At 38.4% G+C, this 27,894-nt stretch overlaps 2 protein-coding genes across 5 annotated transcripts in view; both read right to left on the bottom strand.

The window, feature by feature from the left end:
* The window catches only part of LOC124162189, a 37,295-nt gene extending 15,021 nt beyond the window's left edge, over window positions 1-22,274 (bottom strand). The window contains exons 1-3 of the mRNA XM_046538625.1: window positions 21,992-22,274; window positions 21,315-21,480; window positions 19,755-19,975 (exon numbers count right to left, since the gene is read on the bottom strand). Coding sequence (XP_046394581.1) covers window positions 19,755-19,975; window positions 21,315-21,480; window positions 21,992-22,101 — 497 coding nt within the window. The 5' untranslated portion in view covers window positions 22,102-22,274. The remainder of the gene's footprint in view (window positions 1-19,754; window positions 19,976-21,314; window positions 21,481-21,991) is intronic.
* A 1,635-nt stretch (window positions 22,275-23,909) lies between these two features.
* Window positions 23,910-27,894, bottom strand: part of LOC124162590 — a 153,306-nt gene continuing 149,321 nt past the window's right edge. For all 4 annotated transcript variants that reach the window (XM_046539172.1, XM_046539173.1, XM_046539170.1 and 1 more), the window contains 2 exons: window positions 25,527-25,695; window positions 23,910-24,788 (listed from right to left, as the gene is read on the bottom strand). In XM_046539172.1, coding sequence (XP_046395128.1) covers window positions 24,592-24,788; window positions 25,527-25,695 — 366 coding nt within the window. In that variant the 3' untranslated portion in view covers window positions 23,910-24,591. The remainder of the gene's footprint in view (window positions 24,789-25,526; window positions 25,696-27,894) is intronic.

Genomic DNA, 27,894 nt, shown 5'->3' with positions numbered 1-27,894 from the left:
GCGCCGTCACGTCGGTACCCCAGAGGTGAACATTGAAAAGATCGCGCGGGGTGATTCGCTCCGGAACGCGCGCTAAATTTACTGCCACGAGTGAGCATCCCACGGCATTTATACTGCATGTAGTAATCGCTTATCTAACGTATAGAAACGCGTAGTTTTGAAGGACATACCTGGTTAATAGTGAACATCTGTCTTTCCGAGCAATTTCCATTGCGCTGAGCCCCCGATTTTTCAAAAATTATCTTCAGACGCTAATATGAGGATTTTTGAACCTGAAAATTATATTGGTGTCAAAACCTACGGTTTAAAAAATTCAAACGAGTATGTTCATTGTTGGACTAGCGCTGAAGGAGAGGTCGAGGGGAAGGAGCACGCTCCCTCCCCTCCGTGTTTCAAGCTACGAGGCTATGAGCGAAGGAGCAAGGGAAGAACACGTCCGATCTTGCATGTGACGTCGTTGCCTTTAAAGCGAAGGGGCGAAGACGCAGCAATGTGATGTACGCAGATTGCGTTGCCTTAAGTTTCCAGTCCGTCTCGTCTTGTTTGAAAGCGCTAATGCTACGCTTGTTTCTTCCGAAATTGTGCTGTTAGGACTATGCTGAATATTAGTAGCCTTGTTTTAGCTATAAATCTTTGTGTCAATCAATTAGAGCTCAAAAAACTTAAATGCTGTCAGATATACGTCGCGTTAGGTCTAATTCTTCTTAGAGCCTCGTGCGTGTCATACAATTGCTGAAAGATATCAAGATATCTTCGAGCTCAGAAGGTGACTCACCTAGCATTTGACCTCCAGAAACTCGGAGAATTGAACCTGGTAGACTGAAAAAGGTCAGTTGATGAGATGGGGTAGGGATGAAACACGTTTCTATTGGTCCCCTGTTTCCTATAATAATAATAATAATAATTTCCTATTTTCCTGTGGAGTCTCGGAAAGGAAAAAAACGGCAGAGGCATTGGCTGATGGAGGGCCGAGTGTAGTTCCGTCAGGTCTCTTGCACACATACCGATTTTGGACGGCCGGTAAAATATTGGCTGATATTTTACCGGCGAAGCGATGCTTGCACTCACGCCGGATTTTTACCGGTCAAACGATAAGTTGCTATGTTTTTGAGCCGGCACCGGCGATCCACAGTGACAATGGCCGGCAGCTAACCGGCATTTTGCCGGTGCCGGCGCGTGTTCGGTACGTGTGCAAGCTCCAATGCTCTCCCATTGTTCACTATTGGAATGTGGACGGCCGATATTTTACCGGCCGTCCAAAATCGGTGCGTGTGCAAGGGGCCTTAAATCTACGACGTGGTCATTATCCTACGGCGCTCAGATTGCCCCGATTGTTGTCCAATCTCTTGGGAAGGTTTATGCTATGTGCCTGTCGTGTTTTGCCTTAAAATTTTCAACGGCTGCAATTCTATTGCAATACTCCTGCGAGAGCTTTTAAACAAAATTGTTCATGAGTAGGACAAGCAACGTAGAGCGATGGGGTACGCGAAGAGAGGATTGGAACTCTTTCTACTCCCTCTTATGCCGCTATTACCGCCACAGTCATCAAAATTTCCTCTTTCAAATAGTACTGAAAGAGGAAATTTCGATAACTGTCGAAATTCCAGACATACGTCTGCAACACCGCACGATAGAATAAAAAAAATGCCGCAAATTTTTTTTTTCTTTAAAGCTTCCTTCCTCAAAATAGGGGTGCGCCTCTTACACGTGTGCGCCTCTTACACACGCTTATACGGTAGTTTCTTCGGAGGGGCCATGGTCCGAAGACGAATAAAATTAAACTAGAGAAAATGAAACCTGACTTTATTAAACCCACATGGAAAACACTCGGTGGTTCGAAGTCCAGCCACCCTGGAAAGTAGGGAACCACTCGTACGAGGTGAAGTTCGGAACTGATGCTATCGCGTACGGGGGTACGCAGAGCATACTGCAGAGGGCGAAGCGTGACCATATGACTGCGCCATGAAATTTTTTACCCTTAAGATACCCATTCTTAAACGCATATTTTCTTGACTCACTTAACATCAGCTCCTCCAGCCTGTCAGGGACAGGTCCACGCCCCCTTGTTTCCAGCTATACTAACCCAAGAGATAATCAGGAGTTCGGTGATAACCTCTTTTATTTTCCTTATTTTACTCCTGAACTCATGTTGAATTATTTTTGTTGCATCAAATCAAATTCAGCCGGAATAGATGGGTTAGACAACAAAACGCTAAAAAATATTCTGCCAGTAGTTTTCCCAGTGATATTACATATTTACAATTGTTTCCTAAACTATTCATCCTTTCCCGTCAGCTGGAAAACGGCTGTAATCAAACCCATCAAAAAAAACCACAATCCCACTGAACTCTCTCACTTTCACCCAATGTCTTTGTTGTGTACTTTATCTAAGCCACTAGAAAGGTTTGGGTACAACTCAACAATTGAATTTTTAGCAGAAAGGAATCTTATCGATAAATATCAATCTGGTTTTCGCAGAACCCACAGTACTCAAACTGCTCTCATAAGAGTAACAGAAGATATCCGTGTCGGCAAAGATAATAAGGAAGTTACTATTTTGGTACTCTTTGACTTTAGCAAGGCCTTCGACTGTGTCAATCATGACCTCCTCCTACTCAAAATGAAAAAACTTGGATTCTCTGTACCTGTTCTAAAATGGTTTAAATCTTATTTGTCAGAGAGAAAACAAGCAGTTAAAGGTAGTGATGGCCAACTCTCTAGTTTTTCTAATGTTTCTTGTGGTGTGCCGCAGGGGTCAATCCTTGGCCCCCTACTTTTCACGATTTTTATTAAGGATTTGCCTTGTTCCTTAATTCATTCTATGTATCAATTATATGCGGATGATTTACAAATATATCTCCGCTGCCATCCAATTCACCTGCTTAAAGGCATTGAAAAAGTAAATGACGATATCAGCCGTATTTGTAATTGGTCACGTGAAAATTTGTTGAAAATTAATCCTCTAAAAACGAAAGGGATTATAATTGGCGCCCCACAATTTATTAATAAACTTAATTTTGATGCATTACCTAAAATTGTGTTGACGGCTTTGAAATTCAATACTCTCAGTCTGTTAAAAACTTAGGAGTTACTCTTAACAATGTACTAATTTGGGAGGAACAAGTAGCACATATTTCAAATAAGTGTTATAAAACGTTGGCACAGCTTAAGCATTTTAAGCATTTAATACCTCTTGAATTGCGCAAAAAGTTGATTCAATCGTTGTACCTTCCTCATATTTAGTATTGCTCGCTGGTAATGCCTGATCTAACTAATGAATTGTCTAATAAAATGCAAATATTGTTAAACGCTGGTGTATGTTAAATGTGGCATTACATGAACACATTACTCCTTATAACTTAAAGATCGAGTGGCTAAAACTTGAAGAACGAAAAAAGTTAAAGTATTCTATTTTTGTTTAATTTATTGTCAAGCAAAACTCCTGATTATTCATATGAAAGAGTAATGGTCAACATTAGCAATTGTGACAGGATTGTTAGGGCGCGGAGACGTTTTAAAATACCAAAATGCAGAACAAACTCGTTCCTGCAATCCCCTCTAAATACATCAATGAGAATATGGAATGATATCCCTGATTACATTGTTAAGGTTAATAACATTTACCAGTTTAAAAGGCTTATGACAGCTCACTTATATCAAACTTTCCGTGCAAACCTAAATGAAAAACGATCTGGTTCATTGTCCAATGCATAATAATAAGTGTATACAGGCGGTCCTCGACTTTCGTACAATGCACACTTTCGTACGTTCAAAATTGACACCTTTTACTTGGCTTCCGTACGCTAAATTTGGACTTTCGGACGTGGGTATGTAATTATTTTGAATTCCCGTGATGTTTAGTGCGCATCCCAACATTCAATTATTTCAAATGGCAGTATATGCGAACAATACGAACGTATACAATGAAGGGAATTGTTGGTAGTTGAGTCTAATCTAGGTGATTTATTTGAGAGAGGGACTGCCTGCTATAGGCTCCTTCATCAAGAGAAGAAGAAAGCCTTCATTGGAGAGATTTTTCAAAAAAGTTGACTAGACATCATCAAATAGCTTTCAATAAAACTAGTAAGATCTTCTTTCTAATTGAATTTTTTCGTTTGAGTGCTGTTTAATTCACCTTCAGCAATGATATTGCACGAAATATCAACCGAATGTCGTTTGTCTTTTGTCTTTTTTGAATAACATGCGAAATATACGCGATCAGGAATGTCACCTGCCGAATGTCGAATTTTGGTGTAAAAATTAAAAGGTATCCAGAGTGCGGGTTCAACAATTACATTTTGTTATGCTTCTTGATATGTCTTTTTATTTATAGTGGACGTAATAACTGGAATGTCAACTTAAACGCCAAGAGGATGTTTCACTCGATAGTCAATGCATTTCTTGTTTTTTTTTTTAATTTTTATCTACATTTTCTGCGTATTTTCGAAAGAAATTAGATGAATTGAGGAATTGTATTAACATATGTTATTAAAATTTAGTGAATTGAAATAAAATCCGTGAAAAAAAGGTTTTAGTACGTATATTACGATCTTTTGGAACGTAACCCCTAATAAGTATGGAAGTCAATGGTTCAACTTTCGTACATTCGACTTTCGTACACATTTTCGGGAACGCATTGTGTGCGAAAGTCGGGGACCGCCTGTATATATTATGTTGGTATATTTGTAACTATTCATTTTCTGAAGATGTGTATAATTTATTTTTTGTTAATGTTTACATGGGTATATGTACTCTTGTATGTATGTTACCTTTTGTGCACACCGAATGAAAAATAATTTGGTTTCTTGTCCAAAGAACAATAATAAGAAAGTGTGCATATAGTATAAGTGTATATGTATGTATATACAGTAGAACTTTGATTTTACGCAGTTGGAGGGACCGAAATATGGGCACTGTGTAAAATCAAAGTGTGTAAAATCAAGACTTGGTATTGAGGAGGAGTATAATTTTCAGGATAACATTTTCTCAAATATTTTTATAGCGCTTAGTTATATACTTTTGTATAGTTCTGATTTAAGCCAGAACCAGAAAAAGTCTCATGTTTGAGGTTTCATGGTAAAAGAGTATGAAATCCTTTTCAATCGCATCAGATATGTTTCCCGGATTCAATTACTCATTTGGAGGCAAGAAAATGAAGCCTTATAATCTTATTTACTCACAGCAACACCACAGATGACATGTTACCTTAAGAGAAACAATGTTGCATTCCTGAACAATGTTTCCCATGGTTGAACAACATGGTGGAATTGGCATTTCTGGCAATAAGATTTCTTCTATTAACCAGGAGAAATTTTGGAATGGTGGTACTAAATGCTCGCATAAAAGCTAATTTTCGAGAATATTCTCATTAACCCTTTCACTCCCAAGCATTTTTCAATGTGAATACCCAAAATTCCCAAGGGTTTTTTTATGAAATTATTAGTACTTTTCTTAAAAATTCTCATGGATTTATTTTAGGTTTTATAGACATGGAAAAAAATCACACATATGTAAAAATAAATGACGTTTTCAAAAATGTTAATTATCATTATATATAAATTTTAGTTTTGCATTAATAAATTTATAAAATTAATACTTTAAAATGTTTTTAAGAAAAACTTAACTTTATGGCTTATTGATTCGTAGTATTTTTTTCATTTTGCTATTATTGAAAATTAGTTACATTAAAAATTTAGTTTTTGATAGATCTATCTAATTTTTTTAAGCATAAACAAAAAAATTGTTGTCATAAAAATTTAATTGTTTAAATCTGTCACAATCACTTTTGAGCAGTGCCTAAGCCAGTCTTCTGTAAAAAAACAATGAAATATGTATATATATTATATATATATATATATATATATAATCATAATAACAAATAATAGAAATTGAAAGAAAGAGATAGAAACATAAATGCAGGACGATGACACACTGTGGTGTGGAGATGGAATGAAGGCCGAAAACACATGGAAAAAAGTTCACCTGAACCGGGAATCGAACCACGGACCTTCTGCTTTCCGGGCAGATGCTCAGACCACCGAGCTATCCAGGCTAATCTAATCTCCAGTGTTTTCGGCGGGGGTTTATACACCAAATCCCCCAAGGTCTAGCCCTATCATTTGGCCAAGAGATGGCTCTGGGCGTAGGTCCCGCCACGAACGACCTATATGGTTCGTTTCCTCTTCTTGGGATCAGCGTTCCCCGAAACGCATGTTCTATATCTATCCTGCTGTCTGTGTGATTGTGACCATCTTTAATTCCATTTCTTCTTCTGTCCGCGTTGAATTCTTCGTTCGTGGCGGGACCTACGCCCAGAGCCATCTCTTGGCCAAATGATAGGGCTAGACCTTGGGGGATTTGGTGTATAAACCCCCGCCGAAAACACTGGAGATTAGATTAGCCTGGATAGCTCGGTGGTCTGAGCATCTGCCCGGAAAGCAGAAGGTCCGTGGTTCGATTCCCGGTTCAGGTGAACTTTTTTCCATGTGTTTTCGGCCTTCATTCCATCTCCACGCCACAGTGTGTCATCGTCCTGCATTTATGTTTCTATCTCTTTCTTTCAATTTCTATTATTTGTTATTATGATTGTATATTCGCCTGTGGCGACCTGTGTGAATGTGAATTTGAAATGTATATATATATATATATATATCTAGGCCTTAAATAATACAAATTATTGCTATTTTAAATTAAAGCTAAAGGAATTGTTTAAATGTTAACATTGCATTTATTTAAACAAATGAATGACTTACATATGCAATGTTATTTCTATAAAAACGAGGGCAAAAAAATTATGATGAAAATTATTTCACGGAGGATTTTTCATTATTTGTTCAAGTTGTTAATGGAATAAGTACATAGGTACACTTTTGATTAGTTTCACGTTTAAAATATCACGTAGGAATAAATTTTTCCTTTTGTTCACAATCACTCTTTTAGCACTTATGCTTACGCAAACACTCCCCATGCAAACCCCTGTTGCATCTGACGCACACTGTTCTGGATCTTCTTCTTTGTTCCTTTGTGCTGCAGACACAGCATCTGTATTCTTTTCTCCCACCCAGTTTCCTTATTCCCGGTGAAATACGGCCCCTCACTTCGCACTCTTCCCTGAAATTCAACCACTCAGCTCCTAAGTTTTCAATTATACTAACTGTGTACATAAGTCTTGTCAGAGGCTTTCCAGGTTCTTTGAAACTTTCCTTATATATTATGTAGCTATTCAAAACCATCCTACCAATAATGTTGAACGCTACTTTCTTCCAATATTTTAATGTTTTCCTTTCATCTAAATATACATAGAGCATCATGTCTGAAGAGTCTACACCTCCCATGTACTTGTTATATTCCAAAATTACTTCCGGTTTCACAGTTTTTTTCTCGCGGCCTTGTCTCAATTTTGTCACTTCACTATTCCTTGCAGTCGCCTTACTTGAAAGAAGGATCACAGGTCCTTTTTGAGAAATTTTTTCCCTAAATGCACTGGCTAGAATACAGCCGGAACGGCAAAACATTTTTTCCCCAACGGTGAACTTCTTTTTGAAAAACTCGGGCAGGAATTTTCGGTTTTTTCTAACAGTTCCTGTAATATATGTACCCATTTGGTAAAGTTTGTTCACTAAGGGAACTGACATAAAAAAATTGTCCACAAAAACATGGTAGCCTTTGTATAAATAATTGTTCATCTGAAGGAGTTTCAGTACCACTGCATATCCCAGGCCATGTTCCTTCACCTCCATCCTTTCTTCATCATTTGATCTACCTTTGTAGGTAAAGAAACCTAAGCAATAGTTTGATACAGCATCACACAGCATCCAAAATTTGATTCCCCAGCGGTGATGGTGCTTATTTGGCAGGTACTGCAACAAACTTGTACGGTTTTTTGTCCCCACCAGACTTTCATCTACACTCAGAGTTTCGTGAGGGGTATAATGGTATCTAAATACATTATTTGCATGGTCAACAAGGGGTTGATACCTGATGCAAGGGTCATATCTGGGATCGTTACGGGCCGTACATTTTTTAGGGTCAACCAAATGAAAGAATCGCAAAATTTGCTGGAAGCGATTCCGCGGAAACATTTTTCTGAACCAAGGGGTACTCTGAGAAGGCAAAGTCGACCAATATGAAGCTATGGTGGGCTTCCGTATAATTCCCATGTTCAAAATACAGGCTAGGAATCCTTTCATTTCCGCAATTGTAACTGTTTCCCACTTCAGTGGTGGTGATGATCTTCCTGAATGAGAGGTAATGTTTTGTTTTGCATATCTATTTGTTTCAGTGACGAAGAGGTTCAAAAGAAGGTCCGTAAAAAAAAGTCTAAAATAAAGAATTGGTGGCGAGTTAGGTGGTGGGGCTTTCTTGGGTCCACTTACTTCTTGGAACTTGAACTTAGTGGGTATTTGTTCTTCATTAGCTTGTACTTCCCTCCATTCTCCGTTGTCACTGTCTTCGTCAGTGTCCAGCTCACCCGAAGACTGAAACGAATGCCGATCTCCATCACTATTGTTCCCCGACTCACTGTCACTTTCGTTGTAGTCTGATTCACTTTGATTGGATGAACTGTCTAAAATTTCCAAAATATCCTTGTCCGTTACGCGTGATGGTCCAGCCATTATTGGTGATTTTTATTTTGAAAAATATCACTCACACCACTAAAAAAGGCACAAGACTTTTATACGCAGATTTCGCTGCAATGATGAACTTATCGCAAATTCAAGTGACTCAATGCACAGAAAACACAACGCGAAGAAAAGTATCCGACCTCTGATACGCGCGAGTTGATGCAAACTAAGCCGTCAGGACCCCGCATGCAAACCATTACATTTGTAACTGATGACGCCCACAGAAGTTGCCCACAAAGTAGGTGTCAGCAAAGCAGTGACACAATGAATCACTTACGTAGATAAGGAAGATTAGGATAAAAAACTGTGAAGCCATCACTTTCACGGCAACTATTCGGCGACGTTATCGGCCACTTGCTGAGGTTCGCTGAAAACATTTTATTCGCGCGCCACGCACGATAATCTTACCCTTAGTGTACTCTTCCTGTAAACAAGAAGTATTGTTTCCTTGTGAATAAAATGTAATAATGTAAGTCAGATAAGACGATTCCTTTGAAATGTATGTCGATACCGAAAAAGGATTTGATTGTAATAAGGAGACGTCGAAATATAATTGCAGCGGGCGGGAGATCAGAGGTTAGATAAAATGTTACGTCGTGGAAAGAGCGGAGTCATACGCACCAGTGTATTACACGAATAAAGACGAACGTGATGTAGTGAAGTGAATAACAATAAATCACGCGTAAAAGCGTGCCTAAGCTTGTTGAGAACATCATAAGGTCATTATTCAGCCGTGGCGGCAATTTACGAGAGGAAAAAAAGGAGTTCAATAAGCTGTCAGTTTACATAAAAAATTACAGAAAAAGAACATTTCAATTGAATATTTATTAGAATTTATCCTCAATATAACTTATAAACGATAGTTAGCAACAATGACGTACACATTTTCTAATTTCGCGTAGTTATAAAGTGGCATAAGAATTTCGACAAAATGAGTCAGATTTTACAAAGAGTTAAAGAAAGAGCGTCCATTAAAATATCAAAAGTATAAATTAAATTATATAAAAAATACCTAAGGATAGCAAAATATGTATACATTCATTATAAAAATTAATTAAATAATAACACATCATAGTTTATGTGAAATATTGCTCTAAGCAAGCGGCCGATTAATCGGCCGCTTGGGCGTGTTGGGTAGGAAGGCCGCGGCCGATATATCGGCCGCTTGGGAGTGAAAGGGTTAAAAGCAGTTTTCAGGAAATCCGTTTAACCACCTGCAGACAAACAAAGATTGGAGGGTTAAGAAATGAGATATCTGAGGATAGTCATCCTAATCAACCCCATTAACTGGGAGCAAAATTGCGCTAATACATCACAAAGGCTTTACACCCAGTGGGCCTGGGTTCAAGTCCTGGCAGTAGCAGAAACTCATCAGAGATGGCAATATCCCTTGACTGTAATGTGGAGGGCACTTCCAGTGCACCACGCTGTCCAGCAGATGGGACGTTAAGTCCTGGTTCCTTTGGAGCCCATCATTGCAACCTAGCTAATGCCAACATAGGGTTCCTATCCCCCCAACCTTAACTTTATGGCGCTATAATGACCCCAGCTGTGGATTACCTCCTTCCAAATAGCATACCATAGATAATATGGAGCACACGGGACCCGGGATATTCAGAAATTCAGATTTTTCCGGTGATAAGATCACTTTTTTTAAGTGAGCTATTTAATAACCGCGCAACTGCCGTCATGTCGCCAGTGATGAATAAAAAAATTATCAACAGTCTGGAACAATTTTCCCTCTTTATAATTTTTACGCATTAAAAAAGCATTTCCCCATGAAATTTTGCATTAGTAGATTGAAACTACCGGGATTGAATCTGTTTATCTAGCTTCTCTGTCGGCATTCTTCCGCGAATTCAGCGCCGGGACCTTCGACTCACAAGCCGTGTGACTCATCTTCACGTAATATTTTGCTTCCCCATATCTGATAACAACACCTGACACTTTTTGTATTTCGATTTAATAGTGTTCAGCCATTCCTGAGTTTAAAGGGACTGCCTTCTCATTCACGTCTTGAATTTGCTTCAATAATTACATGACGATTGACGACGCGAGTTATTCTCCGAGGGCATTTACACCCATGTCTCGTATAGCGCAAGGGATGCGTTCCTTGGGGTCTTTGCGCTATACGAATTTGCGTTATACGAGAGCGTTTTAACATAGGGAAGATAGGGATGCGTTCCTGGTAGCATAGGTCTTGGGTATTGAATTCCCTCTAAAACATCAATATTCCCATAAAAAGCCTTAGAAAACATTATTTCTATAAATATTTATAGTTTAAAACATCTTTAAAGATAGTATTCACGCATTCAAAGACTTTTATTCACGTTAAAAAAAATTCTTACGTGCTTTCGAAATTCCATCCTGTCGTGCGGGTGGGCTAACATCTGCTATCTCAGGGGATCGTAATTCGTTGCCGGCAGTTGATGATTTTTCAAACTAGTCTAAAAACAACTATTGTGTCACCCAGGCCCTTTTGTCGCTCATCGAAATGACAGGAAAATGCTACTTTAAATGCCATTTCATAGCTAGCGGAGTTTATGAATGATAAATCATTTTAATTTGAAGTCCTCCGAGTCATTAGCAGCTACGTGAAACAGTCTTTAAATGCCTTGAAACCTGACCCAGGTTTTCCTTCCCTGAAAATAAATGAACGAGAATGCATTCTTTTCCAAAAGAATATCGTCTCATCAACACTAAAAACTAGTTGAGGGGGAAAGGAGCCACTTTCAATAACAGCTTGGAGTTCATCAGAAAATGTTGTGGTGGCTGCGCTATCAACACTTGCAGATTCTCCTGATATCGCCGCACTGAAAATACCTGCTTGCCGTTTAAATTCTGGAACCAACCGGAGCTTTCACTTTATGTCTCGGAGCGATTACCACTCTCGTCTTTTTGTACTGATTCACCATGAACTTTCCGTATGTGTAGACCGCTTGGTTGAAGTTGGTGCGGCTGAGGTCACTGATATTTTAGCTTCGTCTTTATTCAGAATAAGGCATCGTGAGTTTAAACTTCCACGCAATATCGCTTTGACGCTCTCCATTTTCAAAACAAATGACCTCTCTCAAGTCCTCTTCTAGGTTATGGTTTTTCTTGATAAATTCTTGATTTTTCTACACGCATTCCTATTTTTTGCCATATTCTCTTGGTTTTTACTCTGTATGGCTCTATCTAAATCACCTTCTTCTGCTGAACTGTATTCCTGAGACGCAGAAGGGCTATGACTGCGGGGAGGGAACGAAGCCATTGTGTTTAAGACTCTATAGCGGACCCTTTAATGTGTTGATGCTATTCATGCGCAACTCGGTCACCGCTCCATTTCTCCCCCGTGAATACCGATGACCTTGAAGGCTTTAGCGTAGACTCTACCTGGAAGTCAATCGCCCGGTAACCTACGACGGCAAAAATACGTCTCAAACCGTATTGCTGAAAAAAAAACTCATTTCCACTAGCCCCACGCTTAATTAACGATCTAAATTATTTATTATCATTCTGTTAAGGAGACGAGATAAATCTTCGGTAGGCCGGCTATCTAGACCCAATGACGAGTAATACTTTTGGCAATTGCGCAGCTATGAATTTCGATTAATATATAAACAAAAAAGAAGATTTGCGGCAAGAAATAATATTAATATGCGTAAATTGATAGAAATTTCGTGTGTACTTAGCGCAAGTTCACGTTTTATCACGAGAGAGTTTAAGATTTTTGATTAGGCTACACTGCGTTGCAATGTTTCCCCGAGGAACGAATTTGCGCTATATCGAAATTGCGCTAATCGAAATTGCGCTATACGAGACATGGGTGTACTCCCGTTCCGTTAAAAATAAACGCTTTCCACCTAGCGGAGTTAAGCTATTAGCTATTCAAGTTCCAACTATGTTTCATTTAAACCCACTGACAATGAGATACAAGATGAGTCAGTTCTGATAAGCGCACAGCGCAAGCAATTTTCCCTCGCCTCCATTCGTCCCGCAGATGTGGGGTTAGCCCGCGGAATGTGACAACGCATGCTGCTTTTACCATCGTGTTGAATCACCATCGACTTAAATCCATACTAGAAGTACGACGGTCTTTTTTGGATCACCTTGGAAGCCAAAATTTTGGCGCGGGAGGATATTTAACGGGTCTTTTCGCCGTTATATTTCGCTGGGGCGACGGAAAACATGGCGTTGGCAAAATTCTGGAAAACTTTCCGTTAGGGATAGATATTCCGTAGTTCATAATTCCGGATTAACTCGACCGTCTACTGTAATTACAATAAATATGTTACAAACAGCTTCGACCTATAAGTCGAATAATAAACGAAAGGTGATAATGTTAATATCTCCGGCGATCATCAGTCTTTATCAAAAGTAGTTACGCATACACGGTGATTGCCGTATGTTTTAGGTTTCGATATCCTTCTACGGCACATTTGAACTAAAAGCGATATTCGCGTTCGTAAAGGAGCCTGAAATATTACTGAGAGGGCGCAAGAGGAAGCAATAATTAGATTTGCGATGTTTTTAGTTTCGCGCTCAACAGCGCGACGTCATTTCAACTGTTCCTGTATTCTTTTTTGCAACTCATTAAGACGAATAAATAACCTAACTTCATATTGCTCCAGTCGGGGTTTTCAAAACAAGTCGAAAGGCAACTGCGTAAAATCAAGCTTAGCGGCCTCTTTGGGTCTGGGGTTATGCTGCGCAAAATCGAAAAACTGCGTAAAATCAAGAAAAGATGTAAAATCGAAGTTTCACCATTGCGATTCCCTATGCTTTCCGGCCGGACTTGAGTGTCGCTGCGTAAAAACGAGACTTGGTGTAAAATCAAAGTGCGTAAAATCGAAGTTTTACTGTATATTTCACACATGTGGGTGTATATAGCTTCAGAAGAGATGCATAATTTATACTTTGTATTTTTTTCCCTTGTGTATAATCTTGTATGAATACCTAAGCATGTTTTCACTGTCATGTAATTGGAATTTTGTCTATGTTAACATATGTATACTCCTTTATGAATATTTACGAATGTTTCTATTGGCATGTAATGCGCAGGTATGAAATTCAAATAGTTGGTATATTGTCCATTTGCAGCACCAAAACTAAAAAATGTTAAATTGTAATCCTGTTCCATAGGACACTAGTCCTCGAACAATAAAATTCTATCCTAATCTATTCTATTCTTTTCTAACTATCGTAGCGCCAGATGAGCAGATGAATTCGAATTGTTAGTAGGGAGAAACAAAAATCCTGAGAAGATATCCCTTTGTCAGTAACTCTGACAAGTGAGACTTATAGTATAGCTCGTAAATTGATAACTGATAACAACCTGGTATCATATTTTCGGAACAAAATTCCGTATTAACTGCCGAGAAGCTCAGCTACGAGGATGTCGCGTTTCGCCAAAAATCACCATCGTATTTTTCCATCTATTTCCTTGCTTAAAATACGTCGTGTTTGGTCTCGTTTTTTTTTATTTCGCGCAAATTACTAACATTTCAATCTAATAAAAGCATAATAGCAATTGCTGAATATCACTGTTAGATACCTTTTGGGCTAATAGGTGACTCATGCAGCAGTTGACCTCCAGGAACTGGGAACATTGAAGGAGTTAGGCTGAAAAAGATGAGAATAGGGGGGGAGCGCGAAATACGTTTCTATTGATCTCGTGTAACTCGATATTTTTTTCGAAGCTAAGGTCTTCGTAATACAATCCCTGCGTGAGCTGGTACCTTTTTTTATTTTGTAGAAGATGAAAGCGTCGGAAGAGGGGAGGCGAATGCTGAATGGATCTTGGGAAATGCGCTAATGTTACTCTCCCACGGCACTGATTGTGAGCTTCTCCCAATGGTAGTTCAATCTCTTGGGGAAGATTCCAACTATGTGCTATTCGTTATTAGCCATAAATGACACATTGTATTTATTTCGTCTCATTTTCGTCTAACGATGGATGCGGGAAAATTATGCGTCGGAACCGCAATCTTCAAACGATCAATGCGAGAAACGATACTTCGGGGAACGATAGATGCGGGAAAAAATTACATTGTCTATAAGGAACTTTATTTGGGATCAGAAACGGCGAACGATCAATGCGGGAACGATAGATCGAGGTTCCACCGTATAACTTTTCTTTTGAAAGCGGCAGTGTAATGACTTCTTTTCTCTGCTATCGTAATACTCCGAAACCAAAACTGAATCGATCTCTCTAATCAGAGGCAAATCATGTTCCCTTCATACTGTTGCTCTGGGAAAAATGGAACGACTTTGTAGCAGTTTATATCGCGACGGCATTGAGGCTTTAACGTTACAATCCTAGGCAGATCTAGGGAGGGGCACGGGGGCACATACCCCCCAGACACTTAAAAAAACATGTAAGATTTTGAATACGGTCACATTATCATTGCGCTCGTTTTGTATCATGAGGTATCCTTGTGCCCCCCCTGGATACGGCTTTGCTTGTGCTCCCCACTCCCCAGAAAGAAATCCTGGATCCGCCTCTGGTTAAAATTTAGGTAAATTGTAATCAATCACACAAAAAGTTTGTAAGTTGATCTAGCTCTAACTTGAATGGAGCCGAACCCAGGGTAAAGCAGGCGATCTCGCGGACACGGCAGAAGTGCACCCGGCGATTGATTGGCACGCACGCTTTACCTGCTGCCTAAAATGGCAATACATAGTTTTTCACTTAAACACAAAATTAAATAAGCTAAATTACTGTTCAGGTATTTTTGACGTTTATTTTTCGTTGTATAGCTATATATACATTAGGTGGCAACCTCAGGTATCCATATTTTTTCCGACGAAAATTATGCAACCCGATTGACGTCGAGAATTTTGCATTCGATTGTAAGACGAACCCTCTTTTCTGCATGAGTTAGGAGGAAAAAAACCTTGTCTTAGATAGGTGCAAATAGGTACATTATAATTCACTTGGTTTGAAATATATAAAGACATAATAAATACCTGATGAAACATGTTATTTTCACTTTCACTTTACATTATCACTCGTCAAATATTTCCACACAAACTTTCCGGTTGCGACGTAAAACTGGCAAGTCCCAGGTCGACGCATGCGAAAATCGTGTAATGCTGTGTTGCCATAAGCAGAAATCTTCTCTCGTTTTCAGGCCGCAACGCGCAAGAATTAGTAACGTCACGCCGAAAGCTCGCTGTCGCCCGGTTCAAACGCAGGGAGCGTAGTGTGGTAGTGTCCACAGCGCATAGCAGGTTGTCAAGGTTAGCGGTCTTCCAATCACAGGTTTGAGGGTGCTGAATAAACGTTCAAATTTTTCGACACAAATGCCATCTAGATTTAGTTTCGAAAGTGGTCGCTGCAGCCAGTGGGAAGCCTAATTGGGTGGAAGGGGGACTAAGCAGTGACCGAGGGAGGGGAAACCAAGCCAGTGGAGGAAAGTAAACAAGCTGATGAGAAGTGGTGTCATATTTCAGGAGGGGGAGAGAAAAGGCCTGCGCTGGGAAAAGATTTTTTTTTTCTTCAGGCAACATTCGTTCCCACGCTTTTCTAACCCATGCGACGATGCTCGCCACAATGAATAGAAGTGCGCTCGCTACGAACGAAGTTGAAAATTTCTGGGAAGGTATTATTATCAAGATTGAGAGATTTTTAAGGTTTTAGGACGAAATTCACGGCTTTTTCCAGGTTTTTTCACGGTAGACGAAATTCACTGCTAATTCACGGTTTTAAGGTTTTCACGGTTGAGTGGGAACCCTGAATGGGTGTACCAGCAGAATACCGATCGTGTCCAGCTTCTATTAAGTCATAACTGAGAGGAGTATCGGTCATACTGAATGCATTATCATCTGAGATTGCCATTGTTACTTCGATTGCCGACTTCCACGATTTTACTCGTGGTAACTAACACGCCCCACCTAACTTCCATCGTCGTTTAAAGATATTAGTACATACCGGTCACGAACATAGATATTTACCGGAATTTCAATAGGATGCCAACAATGCACTTTATTTCATAAGTCTTTGGGCAATATTGCTCTTTCAGGCAAAATTTGCTGCACAAAACTGCCATTTCATATCGACTTCAATTATTGCACTCAAAGAATAATGCCGACTAGATACTCAGGAAAATTATGGATCACTCTTTAAGACGTGATCCTTTGACATTAATTTTGGCGCTCCTTAAATTTTAGGCCATAGTTAAAGTAAGCGATGAGACGTAGAGTAGAATGGATGATGAAAATAGTAATTTCAATAAGAAATACGCAGATTGAAAATCACGCGGTGATAGCCACGGTATTAGAAGGCAAAAAATAAAAATTGTTTATCAGTACTCTAGGGAAGGTTTTAATGGCGAATGAAGCAAGATTGATAAATTTACTCGACTTGCATCGTAAAGCACACGGAACACTTTGTGCCCCTGAGAAGACGCAACCCGCTCGTTACCCCTATACAACGAAACCCTCTACAGCGAAGTCATGATTTTCCCGGTCCCCTCAAATTCGTTGTACGGAGGTTTTACTGTATTAATGACATCCATGTGGGAGTTGACTCCAAAATACGACTTTTCACGGATGATTGCATAATCTACCGAAGGATCAAAGGCAGGGAAGACCCGTGTATCCTTATAAATGACCTGAACAAAATATCTTCAGGGATAATCTCCAACAAAATGGATGTGAATACGGGAAAATGCAAGCAAATTACATTCACGAGAAGGAGAAACATGGAGAATCGGTCATACAGCTTGCTCAGGGAAAATATTTCCAAAGTTAGTGACTTAAAATACTTAGGGGTTAATTTCACATCTAATCTTGATTGGGGAGTGCATATTGATCAGGTGGTAGGGAGATCATTTAAAACCCTGCATTGGGTCATGTGGAATAAAAAAGAGAGCAAAAAAGAAAATAAGGAAATGGCCTACATGCCCATGGTTCGACCTGTACTTGAATATGCAACTTCGGTGTGGGATACCTACTGTAAAAATGAATCTTCTAAGCTTGAAAGGGTTAGCGAAAGACTCTAAAAGTGAGAAGAACCATAAATAGGTATTGCGGGGTGTACAAAGCTTTTACCAATGAGCAGGGTTGGAAAGAAATAGGTCTGAAGCTGGACTCACCCTGCTACATAGGAAGGAAAGACCATAAATTTAAAATCAAGTTAAAAAAAACAGAAAACAGACATTTTGAGAAAATCCTTCCTACAGAGAGGAATAAAGGAGTGGAATGACCTACCTGAAGTTATTTTTAAGATCTTCCCTGCAATAGCCAAAATTTTTAGGAAGAAGTGTGCATCACTTATTGATTAATTACATAGTGGTTTAAAAGGGAGAGTGTGAAATTGGGTCAACGTCATTTTTTAGTTGTATTATATTAGAATTAATGTATTTAATGGATTGTTTGAAATTGGTTTATTGGGACAATGTTAAATTTTTAGCTGTATGAGATTAGAATTTTTGTATTATTTTCACCATGGATATCTATTCTGTTTCTATATATTGTTTAGAATTTGTTATTCATGTACATCTAATGCTGCTACCAGGCAATAGCCTACTTGCAGCAATGTGTATTAATAATAATAAATCGTTGTTGTGTCAAATTTCTGCTATCGTGCCTAATGCTTGCTCTTGACAAACCCACCATTTTGACGAAAGGTGGATTTAGTGATCTTTCTCACTTAACACAAAAGGCTGAAAAGCACAAAAGTTCTAAGAGTGATATGAATGCTGAATTAGATTAGATTAGAGAACAACTTGACAGTGCTCTCAGATGGAATGTTGAATAACAAAATTCAGAAGTAGCCAAAAATCATTATTTCTCATCTCTAATCATAAATTGCGTATGATTCTGTGGTGCATCAGAGCTATTGCATTAGGGCGACATGATGAAACTGCAGAATCCGCCAATCTGTACGTTTTTCAAGGTCTGATTGACTTTGCAGCAGAATTAGATTCAGTTCTGAAGGATCATTCAGCGATATGTCTTGCATGTTATGCATTCTATTACCAAGAAATATGATGCTAATGGATTAGGATTAGCATAATATAAATAAATCATCGTATATCTGCTATAATGCACACCCTGGTTAAATTACCACCACCCACCACTGGTTCTAATTATTTGACAACTCTCCACCCATCATTATCATTATGAGGGCGGACCGTGTCACAAATTTATTGTCTGATTGGTGCCTCCAAAATCATCTAATACTGAATGCCAACAAGTCTGGTCTAATACACTTCACCACTAAGAACAAAGCCCCTGCTCCGATTTCCGTGGATATTGATGGTAACTGTATCCCGCAAATCCTCTATACACAATTTCTTGGACTAACATTGACCCATACCATTTCTTGGGATGAACACATAAACAAACTTCGTAGTAAGCTAAGCTCATTATGCTTTCTTATAAGAAGCATAAGGAGGACAGTAAGTCCTGAAGTACTGCTAGCCATTTACCATGGTGAATTTTATACGCAAGTGATGTTTAGCATCCTGTTTCGGGGTTCTTCTCCCCATGCAGACATTATCTTCAAGATACAAAAATGTGTAATAAGACTTATGTGCAACGTTCCAGTGCATACACCATTTCTCCCGCTGTTTAAGAGACTTCGGTTACTGCCAATTCCTAGTGTTTATATGTATGCTGTTTGTGTGTCTGTCCAAAAAAATCTAGTAGACTATGTGACAAATGATATGATTCATAACTATAATACCAGAAGGCATAAGGACTTTCACCCAAATTTTGTTTGGACTACTATTGCAAAGCATGGACCAACGTCCATGGGGTTAAATATTTACCATCATTTACCCCTGGACCTCAAAATTAAGATAGGTACCGAAGTATATAGGAAAAAGGCGTTCAACTTTTTCCTCTCCAAAATGTTCTACTCTTTAAAAGAATTCTTTGATTCAAATTTTTAAAGGAGTGGAATGAGTGATTAATTTTAGTTATATATACCATTTTTTAAGATTGTATTTTATATTATCTTGTACATGCACTTTGTGTAATTCATTGACGTGCCTTATATTGATGCACAATGCTGTTATCAATCTCTGGGCAAATAAATACTATTATTATTATTATCCATGCACATAAAAATTTCCCCTTGGATCAGTCTTGTCAAACAAACACATCCAAGATTATCAACAGGAAGGAAAAAACTCTCACCTGACTGCCTGTAGAGGATACTCATCGGGCACCAATAGTTTGGCTTTGAAGAAGTAGGAATCTTCGCAGACCTTTAAGCTGACTGTTGAAATCTTTTGCTTTAGTTTGAGCTCATCTGCTTCAGTGAGCAGGTTTTTCCTTATGGAAGATATTTCATCGTAGCAGCAGGATAGAGGATTCTCATCAATAAAATTTCGAAGGAATTTCAAAATTGGTAAAATCTGGAAATGTAAAATTAATGATAGGCATAAATACTTTCCAATACAAAATTCCAGGCCCAAGTAGCAAAATTAAAAGCTAAGAAAATTAATCTACATCATTTTAACTGTGGTGATAATTAGATGTAGACTGATGGAAAAAGATAAAACTAGCTAATTTCATCTCATGAATTTTAACAAAAACATGACCCAAATTTTTAATAAAATTCATGAAGTATAATTATCAAGTTTTAATTATTTCCTTCATGGAAAAATTTCCCATCATTACCCCTGAAAACATTTGATTTCTGATAGGTGAACATTGCCTTACAAACACAAGAGATCAGCATTATGCAGAGAGGATGTATGCAAAGGGATATTCTATCAGAAATACTCAGAGAAAATTTTTAAAGGATACAGTAAGCCAGATATTTGCACACAAATGCATGCCATTTGTGGGATAAGGGACAAGATCCTTCTTGTTCCGTCCAGGACAAACGAAACTTATCAATGAACTTAGCACTTAGGAAGTACTTCTAGGTGATACCCATTTTTAAGCACACAATGTGTGTGAGATTCTTGTACATGCACTAGCTAATTTATTTGAGGTTTTATTGACATTGATTTTGGGCACGGCTTAAGGTTTAACATCAGATGAGAATCCTATGGCAGACAACCAAAAGAAATCTTTCTAACAACAAATTTTTCATCAGTTTCCAAAAGGAAAAATATGAAGATTCTCATGACATCTCCAGGTCCAGCAGATTACCAAATATGTACATTAAACTGCAGGTGCTTATCACCAGGGGATGCAACTGTTTCAACACTCTACTCATCATACTCATCACCGAGTCTGAAACTACAATTTTTTGGCGATTTTAGCTAGAGTTCACCCTGGAAACTGAGGTATAATCTGTACCATATCTACAATGAGTTAAGAGATTCACAGCAAATAACTTCAAATGAGATATTTAAATACACGGGAAAAAAATGCAATATTATTAAGTTGACTTCATTAATATTCACCTACTCACGGGATTACTCACCTGAATAACCTCTCTACTCATCAATTGAATTTTGAGTGGGTTCAATATGATACGCATTGGTCATTTACAAAGATGTATTGGAGAAATTAGTAACATTCTTTGAGTCCCTAAAGCTTGGTCTGAATGATAATTAATGCGAATACCATCATTATCGACTGGGACTAACACGGAGTTCAGAGATTAGTTGAAATTACTTCACGGTATACAAAGAGTAACTTCATGGTAAGAAAAATAAAAGAATAAAAATTTGAGCCGCGCCCAAAATCAAAGTCAATAATACCTAAATTAAATAAGCTACGATTAAACATTATCATTACCTGGGGTTTTCCAAGAATTTTTTTCGCTTCACCCTCGCATATTGATGTCAATCCATCCAGTAATTTAGCAGACAGAACTTTACTTTTAAGTTCAACGATAATGCAAGACTTTGGATAATCAGCAGGAAACTGAATGCACACAACAAAATGCTTAAAAGTTGTGCGTCTGTAAGAGGAGGAGATAAGAGGAAAATAAAAACCGTTTTAACCATTTGTTTAAATAAAGCTGACATACATACAGTTCACATCCAATAACCTTTACGATAAGCATCCATATTTTGGCAAATGTGAGCGAGGAAGTTCAACCCCGCTAGGAAGGAACTTATTTACGCATTAGGCAAGACAAACCATTTAATTGGAAAGTGAACAGCCACTATGTGCAAAAAATTCAACCGTTGATCATTCTATCATCGCTCACAAAAAAACATATTTTCAATGTCAAGCTACCAGCACAGCAACAGGTTAGTATGCAAGGCGAATATTAAAAAATGCTGACGGGGGACATGAAACAGAAAATTCTCCCGCGGCAATGCCAGTCATCGTACGTGAAAAGTTGCAAGATCAGGGGAAATGATCAAACATGAGTTCTCATGGATGATACAAGAGCAAAAATAATTCGAGGTGATAATGAAGAAGATTATGCTCAACTTCATAGACATAAATCATAAAATGTATACCTTATTTCGACTCTGACCATAGTCGGCACACAGGAGACGAGCTTAGTACCTGGGATGACATGTTCGCAGAGTTTTTTAACTTCATCTAGTTCTTCAGCGATTAATCCCATAGAAATCTTAAAACTCTGTTACCACGATTCCAAACAGCAGTTCTTCCGGATTAGAAATTCATCAGCTAACAAATACAGAACGGTAGAACCGCCAGTGAAATCGCCTTGCATATGAAATTTTGTTGATACTCGGCCTCAGGAGGTAGGAGGCAACAACGACAACAACAAAATTAACAATTGAACGCAGCAAAACAACCTAAAACCTCCGCGCGCATGAGCGCGCCTATCAATCTTACCAAGAATCTTACTATCAATATATTCTAAGACCGTGCTATCAATACATAATTTTTGCCCATGTTTAATGTATTAATCATGTCTTTGCCTATCAACCTACGCTATCAACAGTACTATAGAGGTACCCACGAATATTACAATAGTAATGGATGTACCGTTTATAGGCGCGCTCTAATGAACTGTTCGGCAGGACTGGCAGGTTTAATAGTAGGGGCACGTAGTCTAGCTTGAATGAAGGTATTTATAGTCCTTTACCTACCGCACAGAAAATATTTACTATTCAACGAGATAGGTTTACTTTGTCACGTTATTTCTACCGGTTTTCGCAACTACTATTGTAAATCCTTCGATATTCCAATGATTTCTTCATCTCATCCAAAATATTTAATTCGATATATCTCTCTTCCTTAGATACCTAGATTTTCCCACTGTAAGATTCTAATTCCTAATAGAACACTCTTCCTGATGACCTTATTGCTGCGACGTATTTCCTTTCACATACTACCGAAATAGTTGACTACCTCAAATTTGCCGCCACCTACTTTTCTCTTGTGTCTCACATTTAAATATCACAATGCACTGTAAAACCGCGCAACTTAGGTCTTGCAATTAACCTTCACATCATCATGTTCCTCGAATTGCTTACCTTACGCATAAAAAGTGTTTGAAATCCTTTCACTTGATCTTGCTATTCAATGTTTAATCATCGACAAATCTCACAGATTGAAAAATCAGTGCTTCCACCTCAACCCTCATCTCTAACATGGGTTAGGGTGCATGGTGCTTACGCACCTTATCCTCCGCACACAAGGTAAATAGCAAGCAAATTGGGGGATAGTCCTGCCCCTCACCTCGGCTAATGCTTGGCCTGGTGCCACTTCTGTTGCATGTGATACTACATAGAGCGACCGTTATCACCAACAGTTAAAAATTCTTGCAATCTGACATAAAGCAATGCCAACATGTATATTGTAATTGATTGTTTACTCCTTAGCAACCACAATTTACTTGTTTAGAACATGGCCAAATCGACATCGATAGGTATATACCTCCAATACACAAGCGCTCAACAATCACCCACCGAATCAACTCCACTCATCTATAGGAGCCCAGCAATACGAATGCACTCGGTACATGGCCACCATTATAGGTGGCCATGACTCGGTAGTAGCCAGAGCATGAAGGCTCACCTCCAATTCTCCAAACTTCGGAGGTGAGCATTTATACTCTGGCTATTGCGTATTGTTGGACTCCTGGATGAGCGTATTTCATTCGTTGGGCGATTGTTGAGTGCTTGCACAGTGGAGGTATTGAACTGCTAATCAAATGATTACCACTTTTAGCATCCTCTCTCCTCTCTGTATTTACCTGCTCTGTAGCTGAACACTGAGGGGAAGTGGCCAATTGGAGAAGATTTTTAGTTATTGTCTTCGTGTTCACCAAAACTGTGGCATTTGTAAGGTGTTTTACTAATTTTGTGCTGCTTACCTAACACATTTCTGCAGCATTTCTCTGAGACTGGAAATTTTTTTGTGTTTTTGCATAAAAAGGATGTGTGAAATGAAAGCAAGGTACAAGTACTTGGAAAAATTTATTTTACAAATACATGAGCAGGATATTTGAGGACGATGGTGCACCTCCGCTAGGAGACTTATTCGTTGCCAATAATTCTTTAGTTGAGGTCAAGGAGTGATGCAACAAATGCTTTCACAAACATCACTTTTAGAAATGAAAGGCTGTGAGAAAACATTTCTTTTTGGCTTCCCTTGGATTGTAATCATCCCAGTACTGCACTACATCTTATTTCATTTATTTTATTTACTCATGGATGAAAATCAGCATCATTTCATTCTGCATCATTCAAAGCAGATCTTAATTACTCGATCTGCATGAAGTCCCTAATCTGAGATGTGACAAGTGCATTCGCCATTAATATAACGCTTGAGCAAAAAGTTATTTCAATTAAAAAAAATTAGAGGCTAATGAACATGAGTCTGAATAAAAATTTGGTGAAATATCATGAGGATGTTAATTCATGAATCTTTAGCGAAACAGAATAATGTTCCCCATTTTCATCTACAATCACTTTTTATGTACAGTGGTAAGTGATACTCCAGCGAGTCATTATTTTGAGCAACTTCATAAATAAGTCGTGTTTGACATTCTTTGATGAATAATTTTTCATATAACACCAAATTTATCTAATGAACAATGGCATTGCTAATCAGTCCCTCTGATATGATTGCAAAGAAAACATCAGCGATGGCTCACTATGCCAGGAATGTAAGGCAATGCCTGGGCTTTGAGAATGTGTGGTGGCTGCTTCCAGCTCTTGACGTAGAGAACTATGCTTAAAACACATGCCGCCAGGAGAGCTGAGAGGAGAAGTATGGACGCTGTGGCAAAACCCCAATGTGACATGCAGATAGCTGACTCGGCAGGGAGAGGAAGGCCTGAAAGTAACACCATTTAATAGTCTGTGAAGGTAATCCATGATCAGGATGACCAAAATCATAAGTAAAGACAATATTTGACACAGTTTCTTCAGCAAAGTAGTCTGAATCCTTTAATTGAGGCTTTTACTCCATCGTTTCTGTATTAATTGTGCATGTTAAAATTGAATTTTAAATACTCATTTATGAGGATGTCAAAGGTCAAATTTAAGCCTTTATGAAAAAGGTCAGCACTACAGCGCCAATGAATTTAACATCACTGGTCGCTCCTTCTTATTGTGGGGAACAGACAAGTCTTATTTTGTCGAGCATTTTGAAAGTCCAATGCTCTGAAGAAGATGCAATAATAATCACTCATTGAAAATATCTTTGAGTTTAAACCTTTCCTTTGATGAGAATAGTTCATCATTCATTCCTTGAGCAAGGGAATATTTGAGACTGGTCTATGTGAGTGTGTTTTGTTCACTCTTGCATGCACTGTGAACGCATTTTACCAAACATTCATTCAAGCTATGAACCATTTTAATCTTTCAATTTTTTTATCAGCTGTCTCATGTATTCCATTGGTGAAAATTGTATTGGTTTCTGGTTAAAATCATGTACAGCTAAGATTTTTGCTGAAAAGTAGTACCTGCATGAAAGCCTGGAAAAACTGTTACGTTTGTAATTGTTCCAATTGAGACAGATATGTGGAATCATCCTGAGCCCATTTTTGTTTGTAATGTGGGGCAAACTCACCTTCGTCAAAGAGTGTCGAGGATCCGCTCATGAGCGAGAGCTCCTCGGGAGTTACGACTCGCATGTGTCGTGCCATTCGCACTGATTCTATTGCATCTTGCTGCAAATTATCTCCTTTTCGTGTCACATTAGCTTCTCTCTTGCTTCTCACAGAGAAGCCAACAGTATTCTAAAAAAAATATTTAAAGATTAGTTTAAAAATCCACTTTTTTTACATATGTACTTACATAATAAAGTTATCCCTCTGAATTTAACTCATGGGTCAACTTTTTGTTTCATTGCTATGTTTTCCTCTGTTTACAGGTTATAGGTACCCTTAATACACATTCATTGTAGGCACAGAAGGATAACATGTTACTGTAAAGAATAATATACCGTATTTCTCCTAATTTTGAGGTTTCAGTTTCAGGAAAAGTTTAAAAATAATGTTTGAATATAGTCCCCCCTTTACTTTTACCCCAAGCATTTTTGGAAAAAAAGGGGGGACTATATTCAGATATATACGGTAATCTTGTGGAGTTTCTGTCTCTACTGAAAAAACTCGAAACAAATCCTTTTCATTTATTTCTATGAAAGAATATTTTGCTTTCCAAGGTTTCATATGTTGATTTTAGATTTGAAATAAATGTAGCGCAGTATGTAAACACAGAATGTGGACAGTTCAATGCTTATATTTTTTTTTAAACAAATGTATTTTCAAGCTCTATGAGATGAGGATTTTTTTATGTGACTTATTTGATTTTATTAATGACATCAGTCATTTGATGCATAGCACATAGCTCAAAAAGTAGTATAGTAACATGCCTACATTTTATTTTTATCATGAATCTTAGGCTACATTGAACGTTATATCAGTTTTGTCCTCATAACACATCCATTTGTGATTTAAAAAATTTGCAGTGCTTCCGGCAGCATCACAATGTAGAAATTCTGATTTTAAAATACAGTATCCCGATAATATGGTATAAATTGCCCAATTCATTTTATTGCCAATTGATGAAGTGCTATCAGAAGAGTATATTTTGGAACATTAATGAAATTGAAATTTCCTAGCATGTATGTATAGTGTGGTTTAGGAGGAGGTGTCCGAGAGCTGAGAACATTTGCACTGAGAGGGAAGGAATGGAGGGGGGAGGCAGTGCATTGAAATTAGCCTGCTCTTAACGAGAAGAGCCGTATGGGGACTGTGACATAACATCCCCTCTGGTGGATGAACTACTGTACTTGAAATGCCTTTTTCAAAGCACTCGTTCTGGGGTTGGACTGAGCCTGAAAAATATCAGGCTGTGCTGGAATTTGAACCTGGACTCCCTGGGTGGAAAGCCAGCACTCAAGCCACCACACCAATCTGATCCCTCTATGGTATTTCATTCTCTTATCAGTAAAACCTTGAAATGGTAAGTTAGTCTGCAATTATATCTTTTTTTAATTTTAAATGATAAGTTCTGCGACAAAAAACTTTAAGCTTCAAACACCAATTCTTATCTCTCTATCTCCCTGTATTCATATGTAATTATTAATAATGTATCTATAGCTTGAAAATGCATGTATGAATATGTACAGGGTGGAAACAAATTGTGTCACGAAATTTTAACTGTGGATAGCTGATGCCAGAAGGAGCTAAAATAACTATTGATGTCTCTGTCGAAAATGCACTATTTTTAAACTAAGGAAACTTTGAGGCAAGCATTCTGATTGGCTGTGAGTTTGCCGTGTGAGTCGCAAAATGCATTGGATACATTGCAATCTCTGGCAGGGAAAGCATTCAAAGTCATAAGTTGTCCTGAGCATTCAGCAAAGGGGCAAATTTGTCACCAATTGGAGCACTTGCCTCAAAGTTTCTGTTGTTTAACCCTTTCGCTGCTACAAGCGGGAATACCCGCAAAAAACATTATGGTTATTGCCTGCGACATGCGGGGATATTCCACGACTTTCAAAAAACTTTTCCTTTCAACACGACATGCGGGTAAATATCTACGTTTTCGAAAAACCCTTCCTTCGGTCGTAGGTGCTGTCATCTGCTCGAAATTCTAGCGGAACTACGTCCATTCGTGCGGCGACATTCAGCGACGTCAAATGAATGATTCAATTCATTTTTTTCTGGATAATAGGCAAAATAATGGAACCGATGAAAAATCTATTGAAGCAGCAAAAGGGTTAAAAATGGTGTGTTTTTGGTCTTTACATGCGATGAGTACCTAATCTTGGTTCCTACTGGCAGCATCTATCCACAGTTAAAATTTCATGACGAAATTTGTCTCCGCCCAGTACATTCTTATTGCTACATTGTGCAGAGGATGAACTCCCTTCTTCTTCATTTTCATGATCTTTCTGCTTTTGAATTAAATTTGTGTTTTATCCACTACAT

Source organism: Ischnura elegans, chromosome 7 (assembly GCF_921293095.1).
Source record: "Ischnura elegans chromosome 7, ioIscEleg1.1, whole genome shotgun sequence".
NCBI lineage: Eukaryota > Metazoa > Arthropoda > Insecta > Odonata > Coenagrionidae > Ischnura > Ischnura elegans.
The sequence above is the reverse complement of the archived record's forward strand: the minus strand, read 5'-3'. Positions and strand labels throughout refer to the sequence as shown.